The 15,756-nt window shown below is 28.5% G+C and overlaps 3 protein-coding genes across 3 annotated transcripts; all 3 read right to left on the reverse strand.

Annotated features, from left to right (window-relative positions):
• Positions 1-2,592: 2,592 nt before the first annotated feature.
• VNE69_11062 (uncharacterized protein) lies at positions 2,593-4,223 on the reverse strand (the record flags this gene model as incomplete). Its single annotated transcript, XM_065474966.1, has 2 exons — positions 2,593-2,693; positions 3,257-4,223. The coding sequence occupies 2 exons, from the start codon at positions 4,221-4,223 to the stop codon at positions 2,593-2,595; spliced, it is 1,068 nt and encodes a 355-aa protein (XP_065331038.1).
• Positions 4,224-9,110: 4,887 nt separating this feature from the next.
• Positions 9,111-10,196, reverse strand: VNE69_11063 (uncharacterized protein; the record flags this gene model as incomplete). Its single annotated transcript, XM_065474967.1, has 1 exon — positions 9,111-10,196. The coding sequence occupies one exon, from the start codon at positions 10,194-10,196 to the stop codon at positions 9,111-9,113; it is 1,086 nt and encodes a 361-aa protein (XP_065331039.1).
• Positions 10,197-12,833: 2,637 nt separating this feature from the next.
• VNE69_11064 (ISXO2-like domain-containing protein) lies at positions 12,834-13,376 on the reverse strand (the record flags this gene model as incomplete). The annotated part of the gene is made up of 3 exons (XM_065474968.1): positions 12,834-12,949; positions 12,991-13,128; positions 13,256-13,376. 3 exons carry the CDS (start codon positions 13,374-13,376, stop codon positions 12,834-12,836), a joined length of 375 nt encoding a protein of 124 aa, XP_065331040.1.
• Positions 13,377-15,756: the final 2,380 nt, after the last annotated feature.

The raw sequence follows: 15,756 nt of genomic DNA on the forward strand, positions 1-15,756 counted from the left end.
ATAGCTTAATATTCTCTGACTTTCATTCAAAATCCCCATATTATGATTTATAGTTGAGTATCATATAGATTAATCTACTCGTTTAATTTATTATCAACCTTGTCTGATCTAACAATTCAGATAATTTAACTAACTGTATTGTAAATTCTGTTTAATTTTATCTAAAAATTCTTATAAAAAACTTCTGAAATTTCTAGATAATTATTTATTTAGATTTAATTCTATAAGTTTGGCGCGTTTCTAGTATCTAAGCGTTTACATAACCTTCTAAAAATTAATCTCAAGGCCAACTGCACACGAGTTTTTTTTGTTCCGAGCATTAAAACATTAAGCACCTTATAGTCTTTAGCTAGCAATTTGAAGTCGATAAAAATATCTAGCGACTGCACTTTTTATAACTCCGAACTTTAAAAAATTTTTATTGGATTTGTTTATTAGCCTTTAATCAAAAAAAAACTATCAAGAAGAGTATATGCCATCTTTAAAAGATTTCCTACATAAACATGTATAAACAATTCTTTTTCATATTTAATTTACTCGATAATCTTCTAGTCTGGTATTTATATAATCTAGTTATTCATTTGTATTATATTATACATGTTACAATGAATTGCGTTTTTTTTGTCTGTATCTTTCCGTCTTCGACCAGAAGTTATGTTTCTCATTCGATGTATTATTTGTAAGCGCTTTTAAGCACCTTGTCTTTCATAGTCGTATCTTTATATTTTCTCTTAATAGAAAATTAAAGCTGGAATGTTTTACTAGATATTTTGTAATAACTTATATAGATTTTATATGCGAGAAATATCTAGGCGGAACTTTAGTAGACTTAAATTAATTTTAGTATTAAGTGTGTAAGTATTTTGTAACTAACCCTTTACTTCTTTTCAATACATATCATTTTTTGTTCTTTGTAAAATAGATGTGGAAAGAAAATTCACATAAAGATCAATTATATTTGTACGTTATTTGTATCCAACTGGTATTGTCGGATTCTTACTCACTAAAACTTATGCTTTTATACTACCAGTATAAAGATCAGCTGTCTCCAATAAACTTTGTCTCCAGGAGAAAAAAAATATATATGTGGATTTGAATGCTTCCAGGATGATTTCATGGCGAATATACTAAACGGGTATGCCTCCTTAACCGAAAAATGCATCATTTTTTTACGCAAAGGTTCCTACTGTAATTTTCCTCGCGCAAACGACTTTTACCCCTGACACATCATACCATGCATTAATAATATTGTATTGTCGAGTAATCTTCCTTTATAAGGCTTACCACATTATAAAATTTAGTATTGAGTCAACAAAACCTTCAATTCTTTTATATCTATTTTTTAAATCGTTTCAAGGATCATACCACAGAGCTCACCTACCATAATTCTAAAGTACACTGTATTCGGGAGATAAAAAAAAGTGAAAACTCTCTACAAAAGTAATGTTATTTTGGCCCCGAGACGTGTTTCTACACAAGTTGCGATATTTCCTGGTGATTAAATGCACTCAGAGGTCGTTAACTCTTTAATAATTATCGTAAAAATTTTTTCATCTGAGTTGTTATAACTGCATCATATAAATATATAACATTTGGTACATGATCTTTTGGAACCCGCATTTAAAATCTAAAAAAGAGAAAAATGAAAAAAATATAAAAAAAGGACTTGGCAATGAATTTTGATTCATAAAAGAAGATGATTTATACGTCGGTTTTTTTGGTATTTAATAGGCCGATATACATTGTAAATCTACTCAAGTGCTTGTCCTGATTTATTCCATGCCTAGGCCGGAATTCTCTCTCGGAAAGAGACCAAAATCCTTCAATTTGTTTGGTATTGTATCTCAGGATTGTTATAGCTTACAAAATTGTAAAGATGATTTACAGTTCTGTGCTCCGTCTCTGTGGCTTATCTAATGCGGCATAATCTGCTCTCCATTGAACAGTATTTACAATAGAACTTAGTTAATTATTATCTTGCATTACCTCAAGAAGAATAGACGCATTTCTACTAGCCACAGGACAAGTAAGACACACGCGGGTTCTATATTATTATATGTTTTTAGAATAATCTTTAATTTATTTTCATATACAAAAAAACTCATCTGTTTTACACAAAATTTTGTCATTTTTATATAGGGGGATCCTTCCAAATTATCAATGTTGGTTTATTTTTCCAATGCAAGCTCCAAACGTCCATGAACCTAACCATTTTTGTTAAGATATTCGTAGCTCTGTTTAATAATGAGTTCTGCTTTAAAACAGGACCAAGTGCATCTAAACATCTTCTATTAAGGAATAGTAATTTTTTTGCATAGTGTCAAGTTTTTTTTTTGTTTAAAGATAAACATGAACTGTCCAGTTGCTTATTAGCTAGAAAGCATTTAAATTTATTCTAAACTCTTCTTCTGTTAGAACTATAAAATTTATTCATTTTTAGACTATACTTAATAGATAGTCAGTAAAATTATTAATTTTTTTTTTCTTTGTATGTATCCAATAATTTCGACCAGTTTACATAGTGATTTTGGAAAATCAAATCTCTAAGCTTCTTCTATTTTTATCATCATTTTTTTTGTAGGTCTCCGCAAATCAACCTTGATATATAGTTAAGTTACTTGTTCTTATTTCTACCGCTTTTTCTTTTTCTAGTGGTCTTTTATGTTCTTCACTATTTTCATTTTTTTCAATTACTCCGCAGAAAGTTTTTCCAACATTTTAGCCTTATTAAATATGAGATTTTGCTGTCCTAACTCCTTTTGTTTTTAACATTATTCTTGGCTTTTCCAATGCGTTTTTCATATTATTAGTAAGCTATTTGTTTATACGTTCTTTATCTTTGATATATTTTTTTTCCATATACATCTTTTTTTATTTTTAACATATTAGCTTTTATGAAAATAATTCTATATAGTTCATATGAACTGAACGCCGATGCACGTATAAGATCTATAATTAAAAAGAAGCAAATGGTCAAATTAAGCCGCAATTCAATCAAAATAATGTTGATTATACTACCTCACAAATCCCCGTATTAAAATGAAAATGTTAAAAAAATAAATCTTTTATAATTATTGAAAAAACATTTGAATAATCTATTTATGACAAATTATAAAACACATCATTATATAAATTATTTATTCTTTTAATACCAAATGCCCAAGGATCATGAAAACGCATAAGAAAAAAACAAGCCAAAGTTTTTTACTTATATATTTTTTAGGTATATATTGCGATACTAATAAAGCTGCAACACATACAATAGGAACAAAAACTGCATAACTTAAAACTCCAAATCTATAAGAAAATGCATCCAGTTTAAAGCCAACGTCGGTAGAAGCATCTGTAGGAGCTATATCCTCATGCAATTTGGAGAAGACAGTATCAGAGGCGCTATTAAGAAGATTTTGGTCATATGGTATTTCCATAATATTTAAATTAGAATCATTTTCTTTGACTAATTTTTTCGATGTATCACTATTGATTATAGATCTTTTATTTCTTGATTGTTTTTTGCCTCTAAATCCGTTTCGTATATCAATATTAATACTGGTTGGCTCTACAATTTGATCCTGTGTCTTAAAATATCCAACTATCTCACTACAGTAATGTTGTCGGGTTGGATTAAATACTCGTTCATGCTTTATATTCATATTCCACCTTCGATGTTCAGGTACACACTTGTTTAAAACGCCTTGTTTGATGAAAATATTCTCTTCACACGATACATCTCCTTCGCATGCTTGTATTACTAAACTTTTGGCACATCTTAGTTTATCAAAATGTTCTTGTTGGATACAATTCCTTTTATTGCACTCTTCGTTAAAAGTTTCCGCCGCATTTACGAACCTATCTTCTAAAATTTTTTTAGTATCTTCTTCTTTAAATCTTCTTACCAAGTCAGGCTTGCCAAATGCTTCACCTTCCTCCTGGTTATAACAATTAATATTTGTATCAGTATTAAATAATCCATGCGTATACCAATTGCAAAAAGGATTTACCCATCCTTTATATTTACTTTGGGCTAAATTATAAATAGTAACTAGTCTTCTTTCGTTACAATGGACACATTGGTTGTATTTTCTAAGTAGACATCTCAAAAAATTTTTGTGAACATATATTGTCTGAGTATTATCTTTGCAATGCATGTTGGCGTACATTATTTCTGATGCCATGGAGTCAGCTAATTGTTCGTCAGACTTAGGATTTTCAGTATCACACATGGGATAAAATTTTTTTATTGAATTTAAATACATGTCAAAATTCTAATTTTTTTTCATTTTTATATAGATAGCTCGGAGATAGTTTATAACTCGACAATTAAAAAAACGGAATTTGTCTTTTATTTATTGATGTATGTCAAGACCACAAATGTCAAATCTCAACAGCAACAAAATATCAATATAATACATATATAGAACAAGAAATATTTTTGCATTTTTTTAAACTAATGTTTTTTTTTGTAAAAAAAAATTAGAGAGTTGTTTCAAACTTATAATTCACATTTTTTCATGCTTACTTTAAAAATTTATAACTTACGTCTTTGAACTTATTTTAATAATTTAAAATGTTGTTTTATCGACACATGTCAAAATTTCAAATTTTTTTCACTTTTGATTATTTTATGATTTTTAAACACCAGACATAAGACATATAAGTTTTTTGTACTTATCCTATTCGAATTATAAATTCGTACGTTTTTTCTTTATTTTACCATATTATTGACTTTTTGATTCGACTTTCTTTATTTTACAAATTTTAATCTGCAAACATTATGAACAGTACAAAATATTTTTCAAGCATGAGTTGTCTTTAGCAATCAAATCGTATACAGATATTAAACATTCAAATTTCCCAAAATAATTATCAGAAATTTTTAGATAAATCTGCCCCTACGTCATAAACAAGAAGAGAGATGTCATTGTAAAAAAAATAAATAAGCAGTATTTAATTTAGAGCAATTATTTTAGTTTTTTTTTGTTAGAGATTTTTTTTAAAAAAACTGTTATTTTTTCATTATTACCCAAGTTACCGCTAAAAAATTTCAATGAAAGTTGACTTTTAAGTTTGTTGTCGAGATCTAGAGATGTCAATGAAAAGGCATGGGCCGAAGAGTATTATTGGACACTTTTTTTTAAATTATAATTTTATTCCAAAAACAGAGTAACAATAAGAGGACAAGAACTGCCGAGAATTTGTTATTATTAAAAATACAAATTGGGGTTTTTAAATACTAAATATAATTTTCAATCGTTTATTGCTATAATTGTAAATCATAAGCAAATGTTACCTCTTTATTTTTTATATTGAATGTTTTGTTTATTTTAGAGATCGTTTTGTTTAAAAAAAAATTCTAAAGAAATAGAATAAATACTAAAAAAGGAATACTAATGAGATAATAAACAACTAAACACGAAATTTAAATATTAAAACTGTTTAATTGGCGTAGATCATATGTTAAGTGGTAATGAGATGATTATAACGTAATTTTTAAGAAAATATGAAAATGTTTAGATTTACCACTTTTAATCTCATTTTAATAAAATTTTTGCGGGTAAAAAATGAAAAATTGACCTCAAAATGCAACCTTTTAATGTTAACTTTTGTTTAGGGAATAAATTATGTGTAAATTTAACCTATAAAATTTATAGTTTTTATATTAAGTTTTTGCACGAGTAATGGGAATAGCTTTCTCTTACTTATATGATAAATGCTGTCAATAATATAGTACTCTTTTTACTCACATTCTCTGTCCATTTTTTGCAACTTCCAAAATGTTTTTAAGTATTGCAGATTATGCAGCGGCTTTGATTTGGCTATTCGCTTAAACCATTTTTGAATGTAGGTGGTATCTGTAGAGACCACCTTTTGTTAAAATAAACGCAGAAACTTAGACTTGTGTTTATACATAGAATCTGCATGGTTTGCAAAGAGATCATGCTTACACCTGTTTTTATTCCTACTGTTCTTAGTTATAAAGTCTAATAAAAGCATTTTTTACAACGATTATTTCCCAAATACTTTGTACATTATATGAATGTCGTGTTAATTGTACTTAAATATGTATAAAGTCCCCATCTTTTCTCTAAGGTTTATAGTAATTCGGACTTGTAAAAAGCAATTTTTTCTCATTGTATATCCTGCAAGCCCGTAGCCGCAACATATCTGTAGACATATGTACTCTAGAACTTCGTTATGCCTTCGTATATAATTATATTGCAAAATTATTTCACCAAAGTCGGCATGAGGTCGTTATTACCTCTCATAAAAATATTTTCTTAGTGATTACACAGTTTATGGTTACTAAGTTTATATTTACTTTTGTAAACCATAACGAAGTCACCTATATCAGTTTATGTTATTTCCTATGTTCAATAAATTTTTTGGTAAAAAATCAGGTTTCAAATCCACTAAAAGGTAAGTCATTGGGTTTCTAGTTTTCATTTTAAGACTTCGCTTTCTAATTTGACTTAAATTCCAAAAAAGCCTTAATCTTAGAAAGGTAGATATTTTTATTATTTTCTATTTTAAACAGAAATTTCTTTTTTGGTTCCTTCTGTGACGTCTATAACTTAAGGAATTGCAAAACCATTTCTTGCCAAGAAATTAGACATTAAAAAGACTCCTGTTTGGCTTTTATCTCGGTAAGTGTGTCCGTTGCCGCGAAGGTATATAACGTGTGAGGTGTTGCAACAAATATTTCCAATCTTTTATACGGATGTTTAATGTTTGAAGACTTTTCTGAAATGATCTTTGCAAGCTAAGCAACGTACTGTATTCATTATGGCCTTTTATAAAATCTAGGGTTGAGCTAAGTTTGCTAATTTTTCTGTATTTTTTCAATCGCATTGTATATCATATTCTTGTTTGATCTAAGTTTTTCTCTTAGAATATTCCGTAATTTCTTTCATCTATATCCAAGTGTGACAATAAAAGTTTGGACTTTCTTAACAACCAACATGGTGGTTCTCTTCCAACTTGATTTTGTAGCTGTCATAATAAAACATATTTTCATTCTTAAAAAATAGTTTAATTTATCAACACGAAATAACCTATACATGCAAAACTTCGTTTTCGGCCTTTCCCATTATGTGTTTTTCATAGAGCTTCATACAGAGAAGCTTATCGCTTGATAAACGAGAGATACGGCAAAGCTCTTAAAGACTTTTCTTTTTGGTACATGGCCGTTTGGAACCCGCTTTGGGAAAATGAACCCGCTTTGGGAAAATAAAGTCGCATTGAAATTTTAAAGGACCCCCTTTAAAAAATGGCAAAATTGGTAAAAACAATGTTTGTTGAGGCAGATGTGGTTTTGAGTGATGAAATGTATTTATAATGGAATATAAAGAAAAGTTTATTTTGGAAACATTTGATGCTGAATCGGCGTGCGCCTTGCTCGTTTCTGTAACTAGTAGAATACTGCTTTTTCCTTGAGGTGATACAAGAAAATGTATAACCTGTTTCTATATGATCTCTAATCAATGGGTAGCATATGATGTCATATTAGCTAAGCAAAGGGATGGAGCACAGTACTAAGAATCACTCCATAAATGCCTAACCTCTAGCGATTCTGAGCCACATAATATTATATAATTTAGTTGGTTTCGGCTCATTCCTATAAGAGATATTTGATCTTAACATAATCAAAGAAGAACACTATGAGTACCTTTTACAGTTTCACTAGGCTTTTCAAATTCCCAAAAATTAACGGATAAATTGTCTTCTGTCATTATTTAAAATAAATCATCAAGTCCTTTTTTTATAACTTTTTTTTATTTTTCCCTTTTTTTGAATTTTTCAAAGCGGGTTTATTTTCCCAAAGCGGGTTCATTTTCCCAATGCGGGTTCCAAACGGTCATGCACCAAACTTTTTTCTGATTTTTTCCTAGGATCTTATTCTAGTGCAGAAAATTCTAGTTAAGTTAATAAAAAACATATATTTATCAACGATTTTGCTAGGGGTTCGACAAATGTAACATGATAAGTAAGTAGGCCAAAGCCTGCGCAAAATTTACATATAAACTCATATTTTTTTTATTCACATAGCTTGCCCAGCTCCAATATCTTTCGATTGTTCACAAGATGTTTGCTTAACGATAACTGCGTTTGGTTTTTATACATTATATTTAAGTTCTCCAGTACTTAGGAATGTTATTGTTCGCATTTCTAGGTTAGTTTATGAATTTGACACTCAAATAATTAGTTGGTAAATAACTTCTAGAGGTAAAGTTTTTTCTATATTATGAATTTAGGCCCTTTGTGATTTCTACTTCAGTTTTTTTTTTTACGAATCTTTCCTAAGCGGCATAAAGACCTTTAAATATGTGTCGAGCTTGGAAAAAAGAAGTTAAAATTTTGCCTAATCTTCCCTGATAAGTTGCCTTTTAATAAGTCTAATAAACTTTAAAAGAAACAACTTTTTTCCAGAATATTTTCTAGGAACAGTCTATATAATTATGTTTTCGCTTTCTTAATATGATATTATATTTTCATTTATAATGATTTAAGGTCTTTCAAATAGGACATTTGTACTAGTTGTGTTCAAGTGCAATATCTATTTTTATGTCTCCGTAGGGCGGCCTCGAATAAGCTCACATTTTTTGTTCTCTCTTCTGAAATACTTTCTAAGTCGAAGTTTTGCATTTTGAAAATTTCTAATTCTTTTTTATTGATGTTACAATCATTATGTCAACAATCCTAGTCTCATTAAAGATTTGATTTGGCTTCCAACTGCTTTCCGAGCACAACGATTTTTTCAGCATTTTTTTTGTGTGCACTATGTATTGAGTAATAAATTATGTTGCCTAGTTTAACTACATATTATCTTTTTGGTGCGTTTTTCCATATGTTTTTTCTTATATATTAAATTTTTACAACAAATAATTCAGATGATTACAAAATCCAAACACTATTGCACAACTAAAAAACTGAAATATAAAATGAACCCACAGGATTGAATATAGACGTTTTCAAACGACCTGTAATTTATTTGGCTCCCACTAACATTTTCGAAATAAAAATTTTACATTAATGTAATAAATTGCCGATAAGGATTATTAGTATGTATAATCAATCAACTATATTTTGTAATGCAATCATGAAAAAATACTTTATTTGATTAATGCTAAACAAACTAAAATGCCAATTAGGCACAAGAAAAAACCAATACAGTATTTTTTAGTTAAAAATTTTTCAGGTGGACATTTCGTTATTAAATAAGCAACAACACATATAAAGAGAACTAATACTGCATAATTGAATATTTCAAACGTATATTGATAATCATTTAGTGAAGAGGAAACGTTAGAAGAGAAGTCTGCATTCGAATTTTCCTTGCGTGAGTGAGAAACCACAGCATTATAGATTTTTTTAAAAGAATTTTGCTCGCTTGGTATTTCTATAATATTATTATTCGAAACATTTTCTTTGACTAATTCTGTTGATGAATCATGTTTTTCTAAAGATCTTTTATTTCTTGATTGTATTTTGCCTCTAAATCCGTTTCGTATATCAATAGTAATACTAGGTGGTTCTACAATTTGATCCTGTGTCTTAAAATATCCAACTATCTCACTACAGTAATGTTGTCGATTTGGATTAAATACTCGGATATGCTGAATATTCATGTTGCTCCTTCGATGTTCAGGTACACACTTGTTTAAAACGCCTTGTTTGGTGAAAATATTCTCTTCACACGACACATCTCCTTCGCATGCTTGTATTACTAAACTTTTGGCACATCTTAGTTTATCAAAATGTTCTTGTTGAATACAAGTCCTTTTATTACACTCTTCGTTAAAAGTAATTGCCGCATTTACGAACCTGTCTTCTACAAATTTATTTGTATCTTCTTCTTTAAATCTTCTTGCCAAGTCAGGCTTGCCAAATGCTTCCCCCTCCTCCTGGTTATAACAATTAATATTTGTATCAGTATCAAATAATCCATGTGTATACCAATTGCAAACAGGATTTACCCATCCTTTAAATTTATTACAGGCTAAATTATATATAGTAACTAGTCTTCTTTCATTACAATTGACACATTGGTTGTATTTTCTAAGTAGACATCTCAGGTAATTTTTATGAACATATATTGTCTGAGTATTATCTTTGCAATGCATGTTTGCGTACATTATTTCAGATGCCATTGAGGCAGCTAATTGTTCGTCAGACTTAGGATTTTCAGTATCACACATGGGATAAAATTTTTTTTATTGAATATAAATACATGTCAAAATATAATTTTTTTTTCATTTTTATATAGATAGCTCAGAAATAGTTTATAACTCGATAATTAAAAAATTAATTTTTCTTTTATTTATTGTTGTCTGTCAAAACTCAAAAGTCAAATCTCAACATCAAGAAAATTATAGATCACCTATTGATGGCATACAAAAATTGCATTGTTTTAGCAATATTTTCAGGTAAAGGGGTTGTTTGTTAATATATCTAATTTAATGCAAATATTTGAAAAAAGTAGTTTATGTTTTTAATAAATAAACACTTTGCAAAGTAATAGTTATATGCCATTTTATCGTTAAGCATACAAATATAAATTTCATTATCTTTGACACATGTCAAATCAAAAAAAAAATTCAATATTTTTTTATTCTTAATAATCAATTATTGTTTTACATAATCGTAAAATTGACTAGCCGATTAAAATATTTAATTCAACTCGTATTATAAATACAAACATTTTCATTATATTTTATAATGTCTAAAACCTTTCAATCTGATCCTGTTTATCACACAAAATCAAAGAAATATAGGACCTTCGGGCCGAAATTCACCTTTTTTTGATGTCTTCAAATTTTCATTTTTTCACCCCAAAAAATGAAATTCCCAAAGTTGAGGAAAAGAGAGATTGAAGAGAAAATAATACAACAAATAAAAATCTTACAACTTAGCAATTGTAAAATATGCAATGAAGAGCTTACATCATACACAAAAAATAAGTATGAATATATGAAATGTACAAATAAAATATGTCCACTATATAAAAAACATATTAATGTTTGGAAAGGTACAATATTTAGTCATGTAAAAATTTCTAAAGTGAAATTTGTCGAGGTTATTGACCTCTGGTTATCAAAATGTAGTGTGGATACTATTTCATACGTAACCAAAATTGATAAAAAAGTTATATGGAGAATATTGAAAAAAACTAGTGAAGTACTAGTTAAAAAATTCTACCAAAACATTGAATATATTGGAATCCTGGTGAAACAGTTGAAATGGATGAGTCAAAGATTGGAAAGAATAAATATAATCGTGGACATCCAGTAGGAGGAGTTTGGCTATTTGGAGTAGTTGAAAGAGATGGTAAAAAAAGAGTCATATTATTTCAAGTTAGTGATCGTACTAAAAGTACGTTAAAATTTCACATTAAAAATAGTGTAAAAGAAGGTAGCAAATTATATTCTGACTGTTGGAAGGGATATACGGGCATTCAAAATGAAGGTTATAGTCACCACACTGTAAACCACTCTAAATATTTTAAAGATCCCGAGACAGGAATACATACTAATACTATCGAAGGAACATGGTCTGGTTTAAAACAGCATATACCATACAGATGTAGAACAAGGAAATTAATTAATAGGTATTTAGTGAGGTACATGTTAATAAAAAACTATAATACTCATCCAGTAATAAGTTGTTTTAACGTAATTTAATATGAAAAATTAAATATTTAAAACTTTTATTTTTTTTTTATTTTCTTCCTCAACTTTTGGAATTTCATTTTTTGGGGTGAAAAAATGAAAATTTGAAGACATCAAAAAAAGGTGAATTTCGGTCCGATCAACCCACATTTTTTATAATAATTATCTCATTTTTTTCTGAAAATAGATCAGCAAATCACGTCATAAACAGGAAGAGAGATGTCTTTGGAAAAAAAAAACAAGCATTAGTTAATTAAAGAATTAATAAAACAAGTTTTTTTTTAATTAAGATGTTTTGTAAGGTTGTTGTTTTTTTTCCAACATTGTCTAAGTATATGCCGACTAGTTTAATTTTGCATTTTTATTTTATAATTTATTGACGAGTTTAAATAATGTTATATGAATAGAACTTAGGCAAAGTATATAATCAGCCACACTTTTTTGTGGGCGTTAATTTTTTTGGCTCAAAATATGAAATTTAAAAAACGAGAGGCTATAGAATTTTGAAAATGTCGACCATTAGTTATAACAAAAAAAACATATTATAATTTATGTTTAAATATAATACTCTATCATTTTGTTGCTATAATTTAAATTTTAATCATATTTATACGCTTTAATGAACATATTTTTTTAAATGTTTTGTTTATTTATCAGAGATTTTATCACTAATCTTTAAACCAAAGAAATAATGAAAAAAAGTAATAATAGGCAATCCAAACAATTAAGCTCATATTTTACACATTTAAAATGTTTATATATACGAAAATTTTGAAAAATTTAAATGATGTATAAGGTTAAAGGGCAGTCTGGTGGCCAAAAATCCCTTAAAAGGAATTTTTAAAAAAATCACCCCAAAAAATGAAAAGTCAAGAGGAAAAAAATAAAAACTTAAAAATCATTTTAATAATTTTATCAAACAAATTCCCTTCAAAATTTCTTCTAAGCATAAATCCTAACAAAGAACTCTTTATTAATTTTTTTGTTCTATGCCTTATGGAAGTTTCACTTTTAACAGCGCTCCAATTACCTTCGATAGTATTAGAATGGCATGAATTATTTTTATTAACCAATTCTTTTGAATGATTAACCGTCTTATGTTGTTGAAAAATTGAACACAACCTAGAATATGAAGAGAAGCAATCACTATGTATGATAGATTCTGAGTTAACATATTTTTTTTAAAAGTTCTTCTAGTGTAGTTGCTCTTCTATTATCAACAGGAACAAACACAATTTTCCTTTGAGGTGTTCTTTCTACCATTCCGAAAATCCAAACTCCTTCTACCCATGGCCTCTATGGTATTTTAATTTACCAAACTTACTTTCATCTATTTCCACAACAATCCCAGGTCCTCCTATTATACCTGTTTCGACGTAAACAGAATTTTCGATGGAATTTACTGTTAAAGAAATGATTTTTCTTACACTTTTAATGCTAATTCCAAGAAATTCCGCAATAGCTTTATACTTTACATTAACAGACCATGATTTAATAATTAATAACATAGTATTAATTCCAAGCTTGTTATTGTAGAATGGAGTGTTTTTTTAATAAAGACCATTTACTTCTACATTTAGACCAACCACATCGAAAAATAAAATTTTCATTATATTTTTTACTTATAGAACCACATTTTATACATGATTTGCTTGTTTTTTCAATATATTTTAAAAAAATTTCAAAAAGTTTTTCCTCTTGACTTTTCATTTTTGGGGTGATTTTTTTAAAAATTCCTTTTAAGGGATTTTTGGCCACCAGACTGCCATAGCTCCGATGTATAATATGTGGTTAAGGCAATAAAATGATTTAAAATTTGTTTATATATCTTAATTTATGTTTTTGTGATTTTATATTTATAGTAAAAAAATAATTTTTGTTTTATTTTTCTACACTTTCTTAAATTTAATTTTTATGTATATAAAAATCAACCCTATATTTTGTTCCTATATTACCTTAACTTTGTTAATTAAAAAAATTACATAACGACTTAATTCATAAAAGATGTTTTATTTAAGATTGTTGGAATTAAAACATGGGTTTATTTATTATGAAATATTTAAAGAACAACATGTCCAATATTACCGAATGGACTTGACGGACTTGACATGTGTTACACTTCCTACAAAGATACACAAAAAATCTAAAATTTTTTACAAAGATTATAATGAAAGTAATATGCGCTCGGCTGTTTTCTACTATATGATAAACTTTGTTTATCAATTCAGCGCCCATTTTGCGCCTACTTTTTTGTCCAATTAGTGCAACATCCACAAGTCTCTTTAAATATTGCAAATTACACTTAAGGTTCAATCTGGCTATCGGCTTGGGGCCGTTTCTATGTTAGTGGATTTTTAACTCTATTATAACATGTTATAACATACGCAAACTCTTGGAGATGTGTCTATGCATAGAAGCCGTATGATTTGCTAAGAGATCGTGGTCATGCTTTTCTGTTCATACTGTTCTTAAGTTTTTGAAACTAGTAAACTTGGCTTTTATGATGATTTTTTCATAGATAATTTAATTTAAATAGAATATGCTTATTGTAATTTATATTTATAGTTTAACAAGGATAGGTTCCGCGCTAGCGTCTCCTGCTTGTAGGTGGCTTCTCGTCTCCATAGTCCTTTCCGCATCGGCTTCATCTCCTCTACTTCGGTAGTCCAGAGAAATGCTTTCTTTTGTCTTCTTTAGCGTGATCATCTGGATCTACGCTTCTCCCTTTTGGGGATTTCAAGTCTTGTGGTTTAAGATTTGTGAAACTTAGTCTTTATAACATCCCAAGTGATTACGTAGGGAATTATTTCTTTTTTAAAACCATATATTAGGCCCGGTTTGTTCTCAAGGACATCATACTTTCTTAACTTATCATTTTCTACTTGCTGTAGATTCTCTTGTGATGTGACATCTATTTCGATAATTTTGATCGATTTGTTCTTTAAGTCTTCTACGACAATGTACGGTTTATTATATTTGATCTTATTGTCTGTTTTTACCGTCGTGTCTATTCTTATTTCACATCTTTGTTGGCAACTATCTGTTGTACTGAGTGATTTCTTAATCTCTTCTTAGGCTGCACTTTATATTGTTCACACAATGTAGGTTGATGCATTTAACAATTTTATTATGCCTTCTCATATAGTCGTGTCCTAGAGTTTTTTGCACCTTGTCGCTAGATGATCCACGGTCTCTGCTAATTTATTGCAATGAAGAAAATTTTTAATCGATTATTAAATATATTTCGGTCTTGTAGGGCACATAACTTATTTCTGTCGATGTATTCGTGTTACCTACTTATAGCCATAGTGATGAATTTTTAATGTTGACTATTTCATTTTATTTGCCCTAAACAACTTTTTAATTTTTTCGTATTTTAAATTTTTTTATATTCTAAGCTTATTGTTTCATATGTATTAGTGTGTTAACCCGTATTTTTCATTTTTAATGGCAATGCACTTTTGCATCGATATTTTTTGTCGATATATGACTTGAAGATTATAACTGTAACAGATCTTACGAAGATGTACTTAAAAACTTTGTCACACCTTCGCATATAATAATGTTCCAACATTATTCCGCACGAGATGCCATGCAACCAGTCTTTTTATTTTTCAATATATCGTGAATTTCTAGTCCTTTTGCAGAATATGATCTTTTTTTGCAAAGCACGGCGCAGCCTCTTCTTTCGTTTATAATTACAATGTAAGCCACAACGACAAGTCACAGCATTGAAGTATAGTCCCATCTAGTTCATTATAGTTTAGTTAAGTAAAACTACGTTTCTAATATCACATTCTAGTTTCATTCATTATGCTTTAAGTATTTTTTTGTAAGTTCATTTTCCTTTTATATTAAAATTTCTTAAAAGCCTTAATTTCGGTAGGTGTATTAAAAGAAAAAAATCTGTTTAAGTAAGATCTTGATACTCAATGAAGATTATCCCGAGTTGTTTAAAACATAAATGTATAAAATAGGATCTTTCCTTCTTAGATATTACATTGATAAGCAATGATCTAATCAGTCTCGAAAAATACAGCTGCTTTTGACAAAAATGCTATGATTGAAGTGAATTTTTTTGTAAAAAAAT

Source organism: Vairimorpha necatrix, chromosome 11 (genome assembly GCF_036630325.1).
Source record: "Vairimorpha necatrix chromosome 11, complete sequence".
In the NCBI taxonomy this organism is placed as follows: domain Eukaryota; kingdom Fungi; phylum Microsporidia; family Nosematidae; genus Vairimorpha; species Vairimorpha necatrix.